Source organism: Macrobrachium rosenbergii, chromosome 31, assembly GCF_040412425.1.
Source record: "Macrobrachium rosenbergii isolate ZJJX-2024 chromosome 31, ASM4041242v1, whole genome shotgun sequence".
NCBI classification, from domain to species: domain Eukaryota; kingdom Metazoa; phylum Arthropoda; class Malacostraca; order Decapoda; family Palaemonidae; genus Macrobrachium; species Macrobrachium rosenbergii.
Genome location: NC_089771.1, coordinates 19917884 through 19931733, shown reverse-complemented (window position 1 = coordinate 19931733; position 13850 = coordinate 19917884). Strand labels below are relative to the sequence as shown.

Sequence of the window (13850 nt, the reverse complement as noted above, 5' to 3'; positions counted from 1 at the left end):
TGCCCTTCCTTAACTAAAATACTGTTCTCCATTGTGGGTGTCGGCTTGCCAGAGATTTGTCTCTTTCAGACAGAGTGGTTCATGGTGGTAGGTTTCTATTTCCTTGTATTAGCAGTTATGACTTGGACCATCAGTGGATGTCTCGTTTGTCAGTTTTTCATAAGTTGTATTTTAACAGATTTTTCACACTCACAATTGATCCTTAATCCTCTTTTCCTGAGAGTGACCAGATTTGCTGAACAGCAGCAACAATATGCCGTACATAAATGTGACTCGCTGTCGAACTTCTCAGTTCCAGAGGTCCTTTATTCCTCACATCACTGGACTGTGGAACAGTCTCCCTAAGGATGTTGTGCAATTAGAACCTTAAAAGTTCAAGCAAAGATACAATGCATTACTACACTAAAACAATTCTCCTTGTATTTTGCTAATTTACTTACATTTTTAGCTATTCATTTATTAAATTGTTAATTTATATTTTCTTTTCTAATAACTGATCTCTTCTTTCTGTATTTTGTATTACCTTCTGCTTCTTCTTTCAAATGAACACCATACTTTTTGTACGCCTGAATTTCAAGTCAATGGCCCCCGTGGGATTGTTCTATCTGAATAGGGTTCATCTTAGTAATAATAATAAAAGTTTGTCTCTCAAAATGCATCCTGATTGGTGGGATGGGCAATCCTGAATGGTGAGAGGGAGACTTGTTACTTTGCTGAAATTAAGTCAATGAAAAAATCACTGTAAATGAGGTTACCTCAAATAATTGGAAAAAATGCACATTCATCATTTTGCCATAAAAGGGATGATATGGTACTTGGAAACTTAGGTCCACAGGAGGTGACTATCTCATTTCTTCTTGTGTTAAAATAATGTCATCAGCTAAGCAAGAGCTTTCACTCTTTATCCTTAATTGTTACTCCTATTTCATTTTCACTTTCGATCTTTTCATTTTCATATTTCTCTGGATGGTCATTTAAAGGATTGTAAGCCTTAACAGGAGTCAATTTTTGCTGAATTCATTCCTCTGGGTTGCCATCTTTTACAGTTGTTATTATTAGTTTTAGTGTTTTCTTAAGGCTTCCTTCATGTATTTTCCACATATATAGTAATTGCTTCAATAACATGTACAGTTTTCTCAACTGTTTTGCATTTATATTCTTGAATATCTTATATTTATATAATGTTACAATCCACCTTTGCGCATGCTTTAACAAGCTGCTGATGTTTCCACTGCAATAATTTTTGTACTGTATTGCTTGGTTTTACTTTCAACTTTTTAATCTTGCTACAAGATATTGACAAAAGTTTATAAAGAATTGCCTGATAAACCCTGTCGGGTGTACAGTGTTTATTTGGAATTGGGACCATATTTCTTATGTAAAGTGATTGACAAGCATGCTCACCTAAACTACTGCGTTCTACATAGCAAGACTGGTCTTTGGCCCAGTAGATATAGTGAATCCTCTTCTTCAGTTTCAGAACTGTCAACTTTGGTATCTCAGCCTATAGCAGGATTTTATTCTTCACTGGTAGCAGTCAACGAATATCCATTATCATATATCATGGTTGAGCAAAAGCTTCCTGCTGTCCAACCAGTAGAACTTCCCTTCCTCCAGAGGAGAGTTACATGCCAATTAAAGAAGCAGTTGTTATCTGCTCTCCAGCTTATGCAACAGCACCTGTATCTACTCCCAGGAGTAACCGAATTCATACCACTGCAACCAGAGACCAGGCTTGATGATCTGCTTCCATAAACCAGCAGTCCACAATCACTTTCCCCCAATGGGCTATGGGAATGATACAGCCAGAGGTGTCAGACAATAACAGCAAGGCATGCTGCAGGAAAACTGAATCTCTGCACCCAGTTTTTCACCAATGAGGGTTGAGGCAAGCTTCAGCATAAGGTAAACAAGGCGTAGACAAGTACTGAGATGTGATGTATCAAGTATAGACATTACTTAATTATTAAGAGGCTGCTGGGATCACTTCATAGGTCATTGACATCACTAAAATAAGTCATTCCTAGTAATATGGCTAAAAGAAGACTGAATTTCTGATGAGGGACTTCAACCTCCATCTTCTCTAACCAAACTGATCTCCAGCTCAGATTTCTTAGGACCACTTCTGGCTTCAGAAGACCTGGTCCAGGAGCTCTCCACCAACTTAGACTCGATCTCAACAACAAGAATCATGAAGGAACCTCAACAGTCAGGTCACACTTCCACACTCCTTACAGGAGGAATCAGAGGTTATCGATATTACTGTACCAGAACAGCAGTCATCAGAGAACTCCCTGAACATCATCTATGAGAGCCTTTCATTTTAACCCCAAAGGGCCAACTCCAACACAGAGGGAGTAATCACCCTTCTAGCTCAAGAGAGGCAGATGGTCTATGGCAAAGTATACTGCTAATGGGACTAGAAAGAAATTAGGGTGTTATTCCTTCAATGATGCCTCTTCTCCCTGTAGAGCCTCATTTCTAGATACAAAATTCTGGAGACTGTGGCTACAGTTAGAAGCAGAGCCCTGGGTTGTGGAAGTCATCAGGGATGGCTACAGACTTCCATCTCCAGAGACAAGACCCCTATTTGCATCACTTCCATTTTGCTTCAGCACCCACAGTTGGGATTCATAGAGGTTCCAGGCATTGGAAAAAGGGGTGAGGTTAGTGCTTGACTTGGTGATAGAGGAGGAACTAGACAACTCACCAGGGTTTCAAGTTCAACCTTTTCAAGTCCCTATGAACACGTTTCTTCGGCCAACATCTTTCAACCTGGGATGACATTATCAATATCAAGATCCTTGATAATGTCATCCAAGGTTGAAAGATGTTGGCTGAAGAAACGTGTAGAGAGATTCAAGGCATTTGTTGGTTGGAGTTCTGCTGCTGCTGCTGCTGCTGTTCTCTCTCTCTGAATATATTAGCAATCACAGATGTGTCAAACTGAGGTTGACAACCAAACCTAACAGAGTACCAATGAACCACAAGACAATGGGAACTTGGTCTCTGCAAGACAAGGATCAGCACAACTTCCCAGAGTCAAGAGTCACCTTCTACATCTCCAAACCTTCACTCAGTTTGTAAAGGGCAAGATAGCAAGTAAGATATCCAACACTCAAGGAAAGTGGTTTACCTGAAGAATCAGATAGGCACAAGATTTGAAGTCGGTGTCCTTGCAGAGGCCAACAATGCTGACATAACTCTCAGGTTCATCCTAGGAAAGCATAATATGGTCATGAACAGCCTCAGCAGAGTGAAGCATGTCTTCTCTCTCAATGGTTACTACACCCAGAGATCTGAATTATACTTTGGTGACATTGGAAAACGCCATTAGCAGTTCGGTTTGCAACAAGACTCAATCTAAAGCTTCTAATATGTTACTTTGCCAAGCCAAACCAATCAGCTTGGCATGCATCCTTGGGAAAACCTTCAAGAAGGTTCAGGAGAAGCTTTTAGCCTTCAAGAACCTGACAGTGACTTTCACAGACCCACTTTGGTTACAGTAGCAGTGGCTCTTAGATTTCATGCCTGTTGATAATCAATATTTCACCAGCTACACTTTCAGAGAGTCCCGAGGAGCACAGAAATGGTGCTGCTTCGTAGAGGTAACCCAGCAAAACCCAAGCAGTACAGGGCTTTCAATGGAAGCAGCCAAAGTTATCACCATACCTTGCAGCAATTTATCCATCAACCTCTACCAAGCTAAGTGGAGAGAGTTGTGTAGTAAGTGTAGTAAAAGATGCATTAAACCAATTGATTCCACTATCCTTCTATAAGACCTTTCCTTTTGCTTTTTAGATGTTGTAAGACATTAGTCTCAACAATCAAGGGCTACAGGCCAGCTCTCTTTCAAAAGTTTTGCAGGCTAGATGTGAGTTATTCAATGAAGATTAATACCTATCCTGAATTTATGGGGAGGTCCCGCAGAAGTTCTCTCAATCTCTAAGTTCAGATCTTTCCTTGTGCTCAAAAGCCTTGCCAAGCCCCTGGATGATTGTTTGAAGGAGGCTTCACTGCTGGATCTTAAACTAGAGTCCTTCTTCGGTTTTTTGCATCTATGATGTTGGTTAGCAAGATTTTGAGTGTTATAGTCACCCATACTATGGGGTGACTACCATTAGTAAGTCATTCACAGCTGACATTATGATGTCAGCTGTGACTAACATACTAATGGTAGTCAGCCCATAATATGGGTAACTATAACAGCTCAAAATCTTGCTAACCAACATCAGAGAAGCAAAAAACGAAAGAAAGATTCTTCAGTTTAAGATCCAGCAGTGAAGCCTCCTTCAAACAATCATCCAGGGTCTTGGCAAGGCTTCTGAGCATTAAGGAACTGGCCTTAACTGAGGACACACACTTCAAGCAATCAGGACTACTACTCATCACCCTTTGCAATTCTTTCTTCTTGCTTCCTACACCAGAGATGAAGAATACTTTCTCCTAGACCCAGTGGGAGCAGTTATTTTGTATCTTATGACATCTCGACTGTTTCTTTCAAAAGGCCACTCCAAGAGACAGATTTAAAGAAACAAAACCCAAAGTTATCCTTAAGGATAACGACAACAGACTAGAGGACAAGGCTGGGAAGGTGTGGTTTCTATTGACAAACTGAGCTTTCTTTATGTCTTTAGTTTTCACGCATAGCCTTCGTGTCATCATAATTTACCATCTTCTAACCAAGAAATGTAAAAGAATAATGAATGGAAGCCTATCTTCTGGACCAGCAGTAGCAGCGAATGCAGGTTTTACCATTTGGGAGGCCTTTGGGAAACCTTCATCCTCTTTTTCACCAACCCTTTATCATTCCCCTTCCTATTAAACTTACTTAGGAGAATTAAACTTCTGCAGCTATTGGCAACTTTGCCTTGATGGTGATGGTCTTCTCCCTAATGAGACCTTCACCTTTCTCATTCCCTAAAAACTTGCTGCAAATCATGCAGGCCACAATTAATATTCTAGGGCATTCAGTAACTCAAATCTCCCTCCTAAATTGTGAATCAGGGTGTATACAGTATTAGTGATGAGTTTGTGAAGAAACTAAACTTTATAAAACAACACTATTTTTATACTGCTACATCACTCATACAACAAGCGACCTTCACCCAGTTCCGTTGAACTCATGGATGGCATTCCACATTACACAAAAGGCGAGGCAATTGTGGCTGTTGTGGATCTATCAATCCAAGGACATGTACGCCATTCTGTTCTCCTCTTATCTGTCAGACTAAAGACTTTATGTCTGACACATTCCATGAAACCAAATGTGGGCTACATAAATGCAATATGTTTGTATGAAAAAAAAGAAAATTTAAATAAGATTTTTAGTGTGATATTTATTTCCAAAATTCACACTAATGTAATTACTAATGAATTTATGCTAAGGGCTCTTGTGTTGCTTTAGTAGAGCACTCTGAACATTCCTGATTTGCATCCTTGAGTGACAAGGATTTTACTTCTTAACTTTTGGTTACTGGAATACTGCCTGGAGCTGTAACCCCCACTGCAGGCAAGTTGTCCTTCTAAACACAAAACATACTGTTGGTCATATCCACCAGAAACATTTTAACTAACCTCAATGGCCTCTTCATTTCTCAATTTCCTAACATTTTTTGAAAAGTTTTATTTGGAAGGCCTTGAATATGAATGGGTCAAATTAATTAATGAAGTAGCTCTCCCTTCCCTAGTGGGACCTGAACCAGCACAAGATGTAAAACTCAAGAGCTTCCACTACCCACTGCTTTGTATGTGAATTTTATTATTTGTACCAAAACCTCATTTGTGGCAACTTGAACAGTGTGTTAAATAACGATATCAAGATCTCAACAAGAACTTTAATAGGAAACAAATTGGCCTTTATATTCTGTACTTCACAACATCCCTAGGTGCATAACCAAGTACAGTTTGTGGGAAGTTTATTGTTGGTATGGAATATATGAAAAAATCACCTCACAGCCCCACAGGCAGGCTATGAAGTTGAACTATGACTGTGTTCTGAAGTTTCCTTATAGATTTAGTCAAAATCTTCAACCTACATCATGGATGACTTGTAAATTTTTTGGAATCTTATAAAGCTACTGTAATATATTAATCATCACAATTAAGTAACTATCCCTCCTTCTTTTCTCAACCCTTTAGCTTTTATGTCACAAGATTTCATCATTACAGTTTGCCAGATTAATCCTAATTTACCAATGAAACACATGTGGAAGTAGTAGTTGCAGTAGTAAGAGTGGGAGGATGATACGAAAAATAAATTAAGCACTGGATTCATGAGATAATTGGTTAGGTTTAGCATTTAAGGAATATAGCACAAATTATTTGATACTGTATGCAGAGTATATTTGTTCTAATTAGAGGTCTGTAAGTGTGTCCTTGTATAAAGAAAAATGTGCCACAATAAACAAATCTGCAGGGATACAGTCTTTAGACTTGTGCATTACAAGTACTTACTTGTTGAACAAGGTAAAAATAATTCCATATTATTGTATATAAAAATAAAGTATGTGCAGCCAGTGTTGTATAGTGCAAATTTATGGAGTGTTTCAGAAACACTGTACATCATTTTGCACCAGAATTTTATTAAGGACTCTGTATTTAGAGCAAAGGCAGACCACTCATAATTTGGTGTCCACTGAGGCCACCCTTATTTCAAAAGAAATGAATATAGTTGAAATATAAAGAACTGAATTTGTTAATGATGACAACTTCTTTCCTATCCTCAGCCATCACATCTAAAAGGCCATATTATACTGAAAGGCTATAAGTTTAACTTATATAAACCTCATGTTTGAGCTATACAAAGCAGGTCAGACAATTCTTGTTTGGTCAATTCTTTTATATTTCAGGGAAGAGCTTCCATAATTAATCCATAATTCTTAAATCATGGAAACAATTACTGTATTCCATCTTTCAAGGTATAATAATGATGCTTACTTATTTAACATTGCATTTATGTGTAGTAAGAATCGACAAAATGTTCAAACACTTCCTGTGCCGACACCCACAAACTGCATTCTATAATGATTATGACAGATTTAAAAGTATATGATGTATTTTTTCCTGTGTCTATTTGAACATTTATGCTGTATGGAGTAAAGGTATCTTAAACTGGTATATATGCAAAAGTCCTTTATCATTTAAAGATAAAATTTATTTACATTTGCTTCAGCATACACTTAATTTCATGGGGTTCTTCATTCCCCATCTGCATAAAAGCACTAAAGGAACACTTGCAAGTACAGCAAAAGTGAGAGCAGTTTATTGGGGAAAAGAAACTAATAATTGTTAAGGGATTATGAGTACTGTCAAGAGAAATCATCGGCTCCCCCTTTTGCTGCAAGTGGCAGTGACCCATTCAATGTGAGCTATAAGCTAATACCATAGTTCAGGATTGAAGCAAGCAATGTCCATTTCTGAGGATTAAGTTAAACCATTCCTAGCAAGAGGATAGATGTACATGGTGTGCTGATACGACATGACAAAGAAAGGGTGACCAGCTAGCAATGGTAACCCAATCTCACATATTTCAAAAGACACTGCTTAGCTTCTATCCAATTTCATGGGTTATACTCCCATTCCAGTCCCACATAAAACTATACAGTGAAAAAATATTGTTAGGACTGAGATAGAACCTTATAAAGCAAGGCAACATTGATTATAGTCTATGAAATTACTAACCCCTGGATCATGGAAAGACAAGACCTCAAAAAAACAGCAATGCAGCATTATCATAAACTATAGCAGCAATTTTTTGTAGTAGAAATGATTAACTTTATTCCTTACTTTTTTCCATTGTACTAATAGCATTACTATTCTGAGGTATGCAGGGTTAACTGAACTTCATAAACTTGTGCAAGAAAGATTGGGAAGGACAGCCCAAGACAACTCTCAAGTATTAATCTTGGGAGCATTTCTTAAATCTATTAGTATAAAACTTTACCACTGAATGCTTCCTCTACGAAACTTTATGAATATTGGAAATCCATATTTTAATTATTCTACACTAGGAACCCTTCACCACATTAAAAAGATTGAAAAAACAAAGAGCCTTGCTGCTGAGTCTAACTACACAATGTAAAACTAACAAATATGGCCACTATAAGACAAACTAAAAAACATTGCATGCTAGATGTATATCACAAAAGACACCATACTATTAACATAAAAAAATTAACATGTACATTTCCTGATATAATAAAAATTCATGTCTACTGGAGCAATAGTAGTAATAATAACATTATTATTGATAATATAAGAACAAACACTAAGTGTGAAAATACACTCTCAGTGTTTGTTCACTTAATATTTAACATGAATCTTAAACCTACTGCCACATTCAACTTGTGGCCTGGGAGCTGCCAAAGTGACCTCTTTTTAAAGACCTAGGTCAGGCAACAATGGCCTAGCTAATGCTCATACAACCTGGGCTCAAGACCTTTGACAAGCCATACTGCCCAGGAAGAAGCAAGAGATGGTCACTAAACAGCTGCAGACAAAGGCACTTGGAACATCCAATAAATCACTTGAGCAGACTGTAGATGGATGTGGGGATCTGAAATACTGTTGATATGACCAGGGTATCTCTCAGGATACAGAGCATGTCCCCGAGGAAATCATTTCCACATTAAAACATCTTTTGTTCATCCTTTGTACCAGCTGGCATCCATAGCAAGGTGACGAATCCATACACCTGCTAATTACATTGAAAAATCACCCACAGGTACATCAAATTTGGTGAAGTATTGTTGCTTAAAGGACTCAATTACCTAGCTTTAATGTTGTTATTTAAGTACATTCATTGTTCACTAAGGCTAGATAACTCACTGGCTATCACCTTGGTTCCTGGTACTGTTACTTAGAATTGCCTTCCATATTTTAAGACACTTTTTCATTTGTAAGGCACATAATAATCTTATAGTGAATACCTATTTTTTCCAGAATACATTTTGACATAAAATAAAATTGAAATAAAATCAAATTTTAAAACCACACTTAAAGCCGTCCACCTTATCCATCATCTTGTTTGATTTAGAATTTATAAAACTGCAGTACTGTACTGCACTATGAGTTTAGACTTTCAGCCCTAAGTAATTCTCATTGTACTGTACTATTACAGACTTATAAACAATGGCTATATTGTATTATATTTAATAATCCTTTGCAAATGAACACAGTTATTTCAAACTTAACTGTATATATTACATGCATATTTATGGTTTACAAATTATCATCCTACAGTAACGACTGTGCATTTGCTATCACAATAATGGAAGATGAACTATGAAACAAGTGTACTGTGGCCTCTTTATACATGCACAGAGTTAACAACTAAGCCTTAGAGGCCAAAGCTCAACCTTTGCTTCATATTGATCACTCAACAGGAACTAGGGTAGCCACAGATGTAATGGAGCATAACAGCCAACATAATGAAAACAATTCAACAAAATAAAATGCAAACAACAGAATGCTCCACTGTGTCGCAAATAAAAGGAGCACTGAGTGCATTCAAACAAGGATCAAAAGACTCCCCACATTGTATGGGGCAGTAATTAACATTCACTTTGAGAACAGCTGCCTCTGTCAATTAAAGAAATAAAAAATTAATGCCTTTCTAGTGTAACTTTTTTAATTACGATATACAATAACTTCCAACTATTTACATGAAAATTGATCATCAATAAATACATACTGTAACAAGATCAAGACGGGAAATATTTCACTGATGAAGGCAGAATTGGACGGTACAATTGGTTGTAATCACTAATGTATGGAGAGGACAGAGGTGTAAGATAAACCTCCGAGTAAAAGACATCATCCTAAATGCGTGTGTGATGCACTTCTGGAGGACATCACTAATCATAACTTATTTCCTATAGCAGGAGATTTCATTAGTTAAGAACTCTCCACTCAAGTCAGAGTACAACTATAGTCAGTAGGCACTAAACCATCACATACAGAAAACAGGGCATCCCAAGATATTGCGAAGCCACAATTAATAAAGTGTTGAACAGTCTTTTGCTGAAACTTCCCCTTAATCACTATAAGGCTTCAGTGCACTTTTATTATAACTTCTATATATAATATATGTATATATATTTTTTTACTAGTGAAGACCATTGTGCAGAATCCACTACCTGGTATTGCAAATCTTTCATTCATCAAAATTTTTAAACATCCAACCTTTATAAAGAAAAAGCAAATCCAATGGATTTTCAAACATCACTTTCACTTTCCATTGAATCCTCCAAGAAATCATATTCCGGTTCATGAAACCAATTTTGCACTTTCACATTCTACAAAATATGGACTTCTTTACAAACAAGTCAATTTTGCAACTGATTTACTAAGTTGAGTGACTGCATTTCTTCTAAGGCTTGTTTATAAAATAAGGGTATTTTTTGTCTACCCACATAGACAAAGAAATACCTTTTGCCTTACTGAGATGCAGTGCATATTTTTAACCAGAAACCAAGAAACCAAACTTGACTCATTAAATGAAGTTTCATGTACATACAATATTTATCCAGGCATATGTCTCTTCACTAGAATTTATAATAAGCTCATTTTTCCACCCAATTCACATTTCATTACTTAAAGCCACGTGTGAATATTGTCTATCTTAGACGTCTCCAACATGTCATTTAAGAAGTCTGTAGATAAATCATCATTTAGCTGAAAAACAAATAATTATATGAATTAGTATACTACTCTTCTGCTTTTCTATGGTTATAGAATAATACAACAAATAAAGATACTGTACTTAGTTTACATTACTTAAACCCTATTCCACAAATATATCAGTTACATAATGACTAATACCAATTATAAAACAACTTACATAGTGAAACGTACTTTACTATGTGCACTTCCCCCTTTATTCACAAACTATACTTCTAAACATAAAAAAAACAATCTACACCTAGCTACCATGTTTTTATAAAACAACACCACAAGTGGTACTATTTCAGATGTGGTCTATATTGACAAAAAATAAATTAAACAATCTGGTAAAAAAGAATATTTAATACCTGTATTGTTGGAACAAGGTCTTCAGAGTCCATGGATTCAAGCTCTGGTGCCTCTAGTATATTGTTAGCAGGGGAAGTCTTCATCTCTGCTGAAAAATAAGAACAGAACAAATGTATTTTCTACAATACCAAAAAGCAACACAACACCTATGAACCAAATTTAGGACTTCACTACCTGCCACAAATTACATGTGAGCATTGCAATTGTGGGCTAAAATAACTTCTAAATTCCCCTAGATTACCTTAAGTTATATTAGGTAAATTAAGTATAAGAGCTGGGGCACAAGGATATTTGCATTCTATAAAGCACAAAGAACTTTCATTTAGAGAGAAGAAAATCAACATTTACTCTGCCAAAGTTTCTATAGTAGATTTAAGAAAGGGGGATAATATGCATTTATCTGCAATATTCTTGTTGAAATGTTAGTCTCAAACCTTGATGCAGACACATACTCAGTCAACCCCTGGCTTTCATATGATCAATTTATTACAAATGATTGCTTACTATTTATATACCTCAAAAATCAAAGTGGGTTATTCATGAAACTAATTTAATAACCTCATTAACTGGTGTTTTAATCTGTCTACTGTTATAGGCAACAAAAGAAAAATAACAATGTGTGACAATCTCAAAAACTGGACAGCCCAGTAAAAGGCAATATATGACATCATTAGGGAACTCTCAGAAATGTGATGGAAAGAGAATTACCATACACTGTACAAGAGTGGAAGATATTAATATCAACTGCTAACAACAACGAGGAATCTAAACAACAGTGCCATTATAAAAGTGCCTGAGTACATATGAGCTGTTTAGCAAAAGCAGTATTCCTCTGATAGTTAGAAACCACAGTTTAAAGTCTCCTTGATACCCATATCTGATGAATACCAGGGGTCGACTGTATAATTTACCCTACCTGCTAATCTTTAAAAATAAGTGCAACTATAAACATTCAATGCATGTTTATCCTGTAATCTACCCTTTTCATTGACAGACCTTACTGTCATGAAATAAAATAGATGGGAACAAACAGAAGAAAATACCTTAAATGTTTTGTAACATAAAGGTTACATATTAGAAAAATTATAAAATTTCCTAGATAATTAAAAAGAAGTGATACTATCTGAAATATTATATAGTGCAGTATACTTACATTACAATCTGTTACTCAAGATGGTCAACCATTATGAGTAACATATTTATAGTAAGGGTGATTATATTTATAGTAAGGCTGATTATAAGCATATGCAGTGTATATTTTGTACATAATCTATATAAAGTATACAGTGTATTTCCTAAATAATCAATATACACTACATAAAAATGGGTAAAATTGCATAAATTCCATGGTGCAAGTTATAATCTTACAAACAATTAAAATTACTATACTGTATGTCATTTAAAAACCTCATTACACTACTGCTATTAGCACTACAAAGCATCAGTAATCAAACCTTAGACAGTAAAATTCTCAATAAATTTATACTTAAATCAAAACAACAACTGTAATAATAAACTGTATTAGTTTTGCACTAAATCTAATTTTTACCAGACTCACACACAGCTCCTTCAGTAATTCTTAGTCCACGATGACAAAGATTCCAAAGATTTTATTCCAACAACTGCTGCAGTTAAATCCAAAGGGCTTCTTCATTATTTTGCAAGGAAAGACATCCAACATGCACAAGAACACCTACTAAAGGGATCTAATTGCAAAGATACAACCCACCAGCAAAAAAGCTACAACCAAATCTGATTACAGTACTACGAAAGACTACTAATACTGTAACAACACTACATGTGTTACACAATTACAAGACTTCCACCATTTTAGAAAAATCAAAGGCCACATTTTTTAATTATAAGCAGTAAAACGAAGCACGCTTCAACAACACGCAAGACAAACTTTGTAGTTATGCACACATGTTAACTGCAAAACAACAATGCCCAGGAGAACATTCACAGGTAATTGCTAAGAAAGGAGTGGGAGTTTGTTTGAAGGGCATTAAGGCAAGCACTTCACATCATGGAGGATCATGGGAATGAGGAGGAGGAGGAGGAGGAGGAGGAGGATGAGGGATGAACATCAAACACTGCCAAACCAACCATCTGATGGTGTGATCTCAACATCCTCCATAGATGCTAGAAAATCTTCTGGGGTGTGAGGGAGGGAGTAGTTGGTCCCTAGGCCTAGTCCACTATCTGCCGACTCCTGTCGGGAATGGAAGTCAGTGGTGGCGATGAAGGGGTCGGCAGCAGTCGTCACAGACGTAACAGGGGCCACAGGCTGAGGAGCCGAGGGTAAAGTCAGTGCAGCATTGTTCAACACCAGGTCACTACCTTGTGCCTGCTGTGGCTGTGGCTGTTGCTGCTGTGAAGTAGGAGTCGACTGCTGCTGTGTGTTTTGTGCTGTCTGCTGCAACTGTTGTTGACCAGCCTCCTCCCGTAGACTCATCCGTAATGACTGTTCCTGAGATAAAGGATAAAGTGTCATTTATATTATTATTAATAGCTTTAAAGGAGACATCACAAGACGGTAATTCTATACATATGCATACAAGAGACAGTCCCCTGTTATCGCCGGGGGTTCCATCCCCGACAGCGTGACGATAACTGAAACTCAGCGATAATAGCGTTGATCCCTGGTTAGTGGCGCTGATATCCACTGACGATAAGTGGGGATCAGCGCCGAAAATCCAGTTATCGTCATCACTAGACAAGCGTCAGTAACCAAGTCCGCCAATAACCGGGGACTGCCTGTGTATGTATGTAAGTATGTATGTATGTATGTATGTATGTATGTATGTATGTATATA

General features: G+C 36.8%; 1 protein-coding gene across 8 annotated transcripts in view; it reads right to left on the bottom strand.

Annotated features, from left to right (window-relative positions):
- yki (Transcriptional coactivator yki) overlaps window positions 1-13850 on the bottom strand; it is a 240933-nt gene that overhangs the window by 5123 nt on the left and 221960 nt on the right. For 2 of the 8 annotated variants that reach the window (XM_067132386.1, XM_067132382.1), the window contains 3 exons: window positions 13141-13504; window positions 11034-11119; window positions 7135-10677 (listed from right to left, as the gene is read on the bottom strand). In XM_067132386.1, coding sequence (XP_066988487.1) covers window positions 10597-10677; window positions 11034-11119; window positions 13141-13504 — 531 coding nt within the window. In that variant the 3' untranslated portion in view covers window positions 7135-10596. Of the gene's footprint in view, window positions 1-7134; window positions 10678-11033; window positions 11123-13140; window positions 13505-13850 lie in introns of those variants that run through there. The other 6 variants (XM_067132380.1, XM_067132385.1, XM_067132388.1 and 3 more) reach the window with 3 other exon arrangements.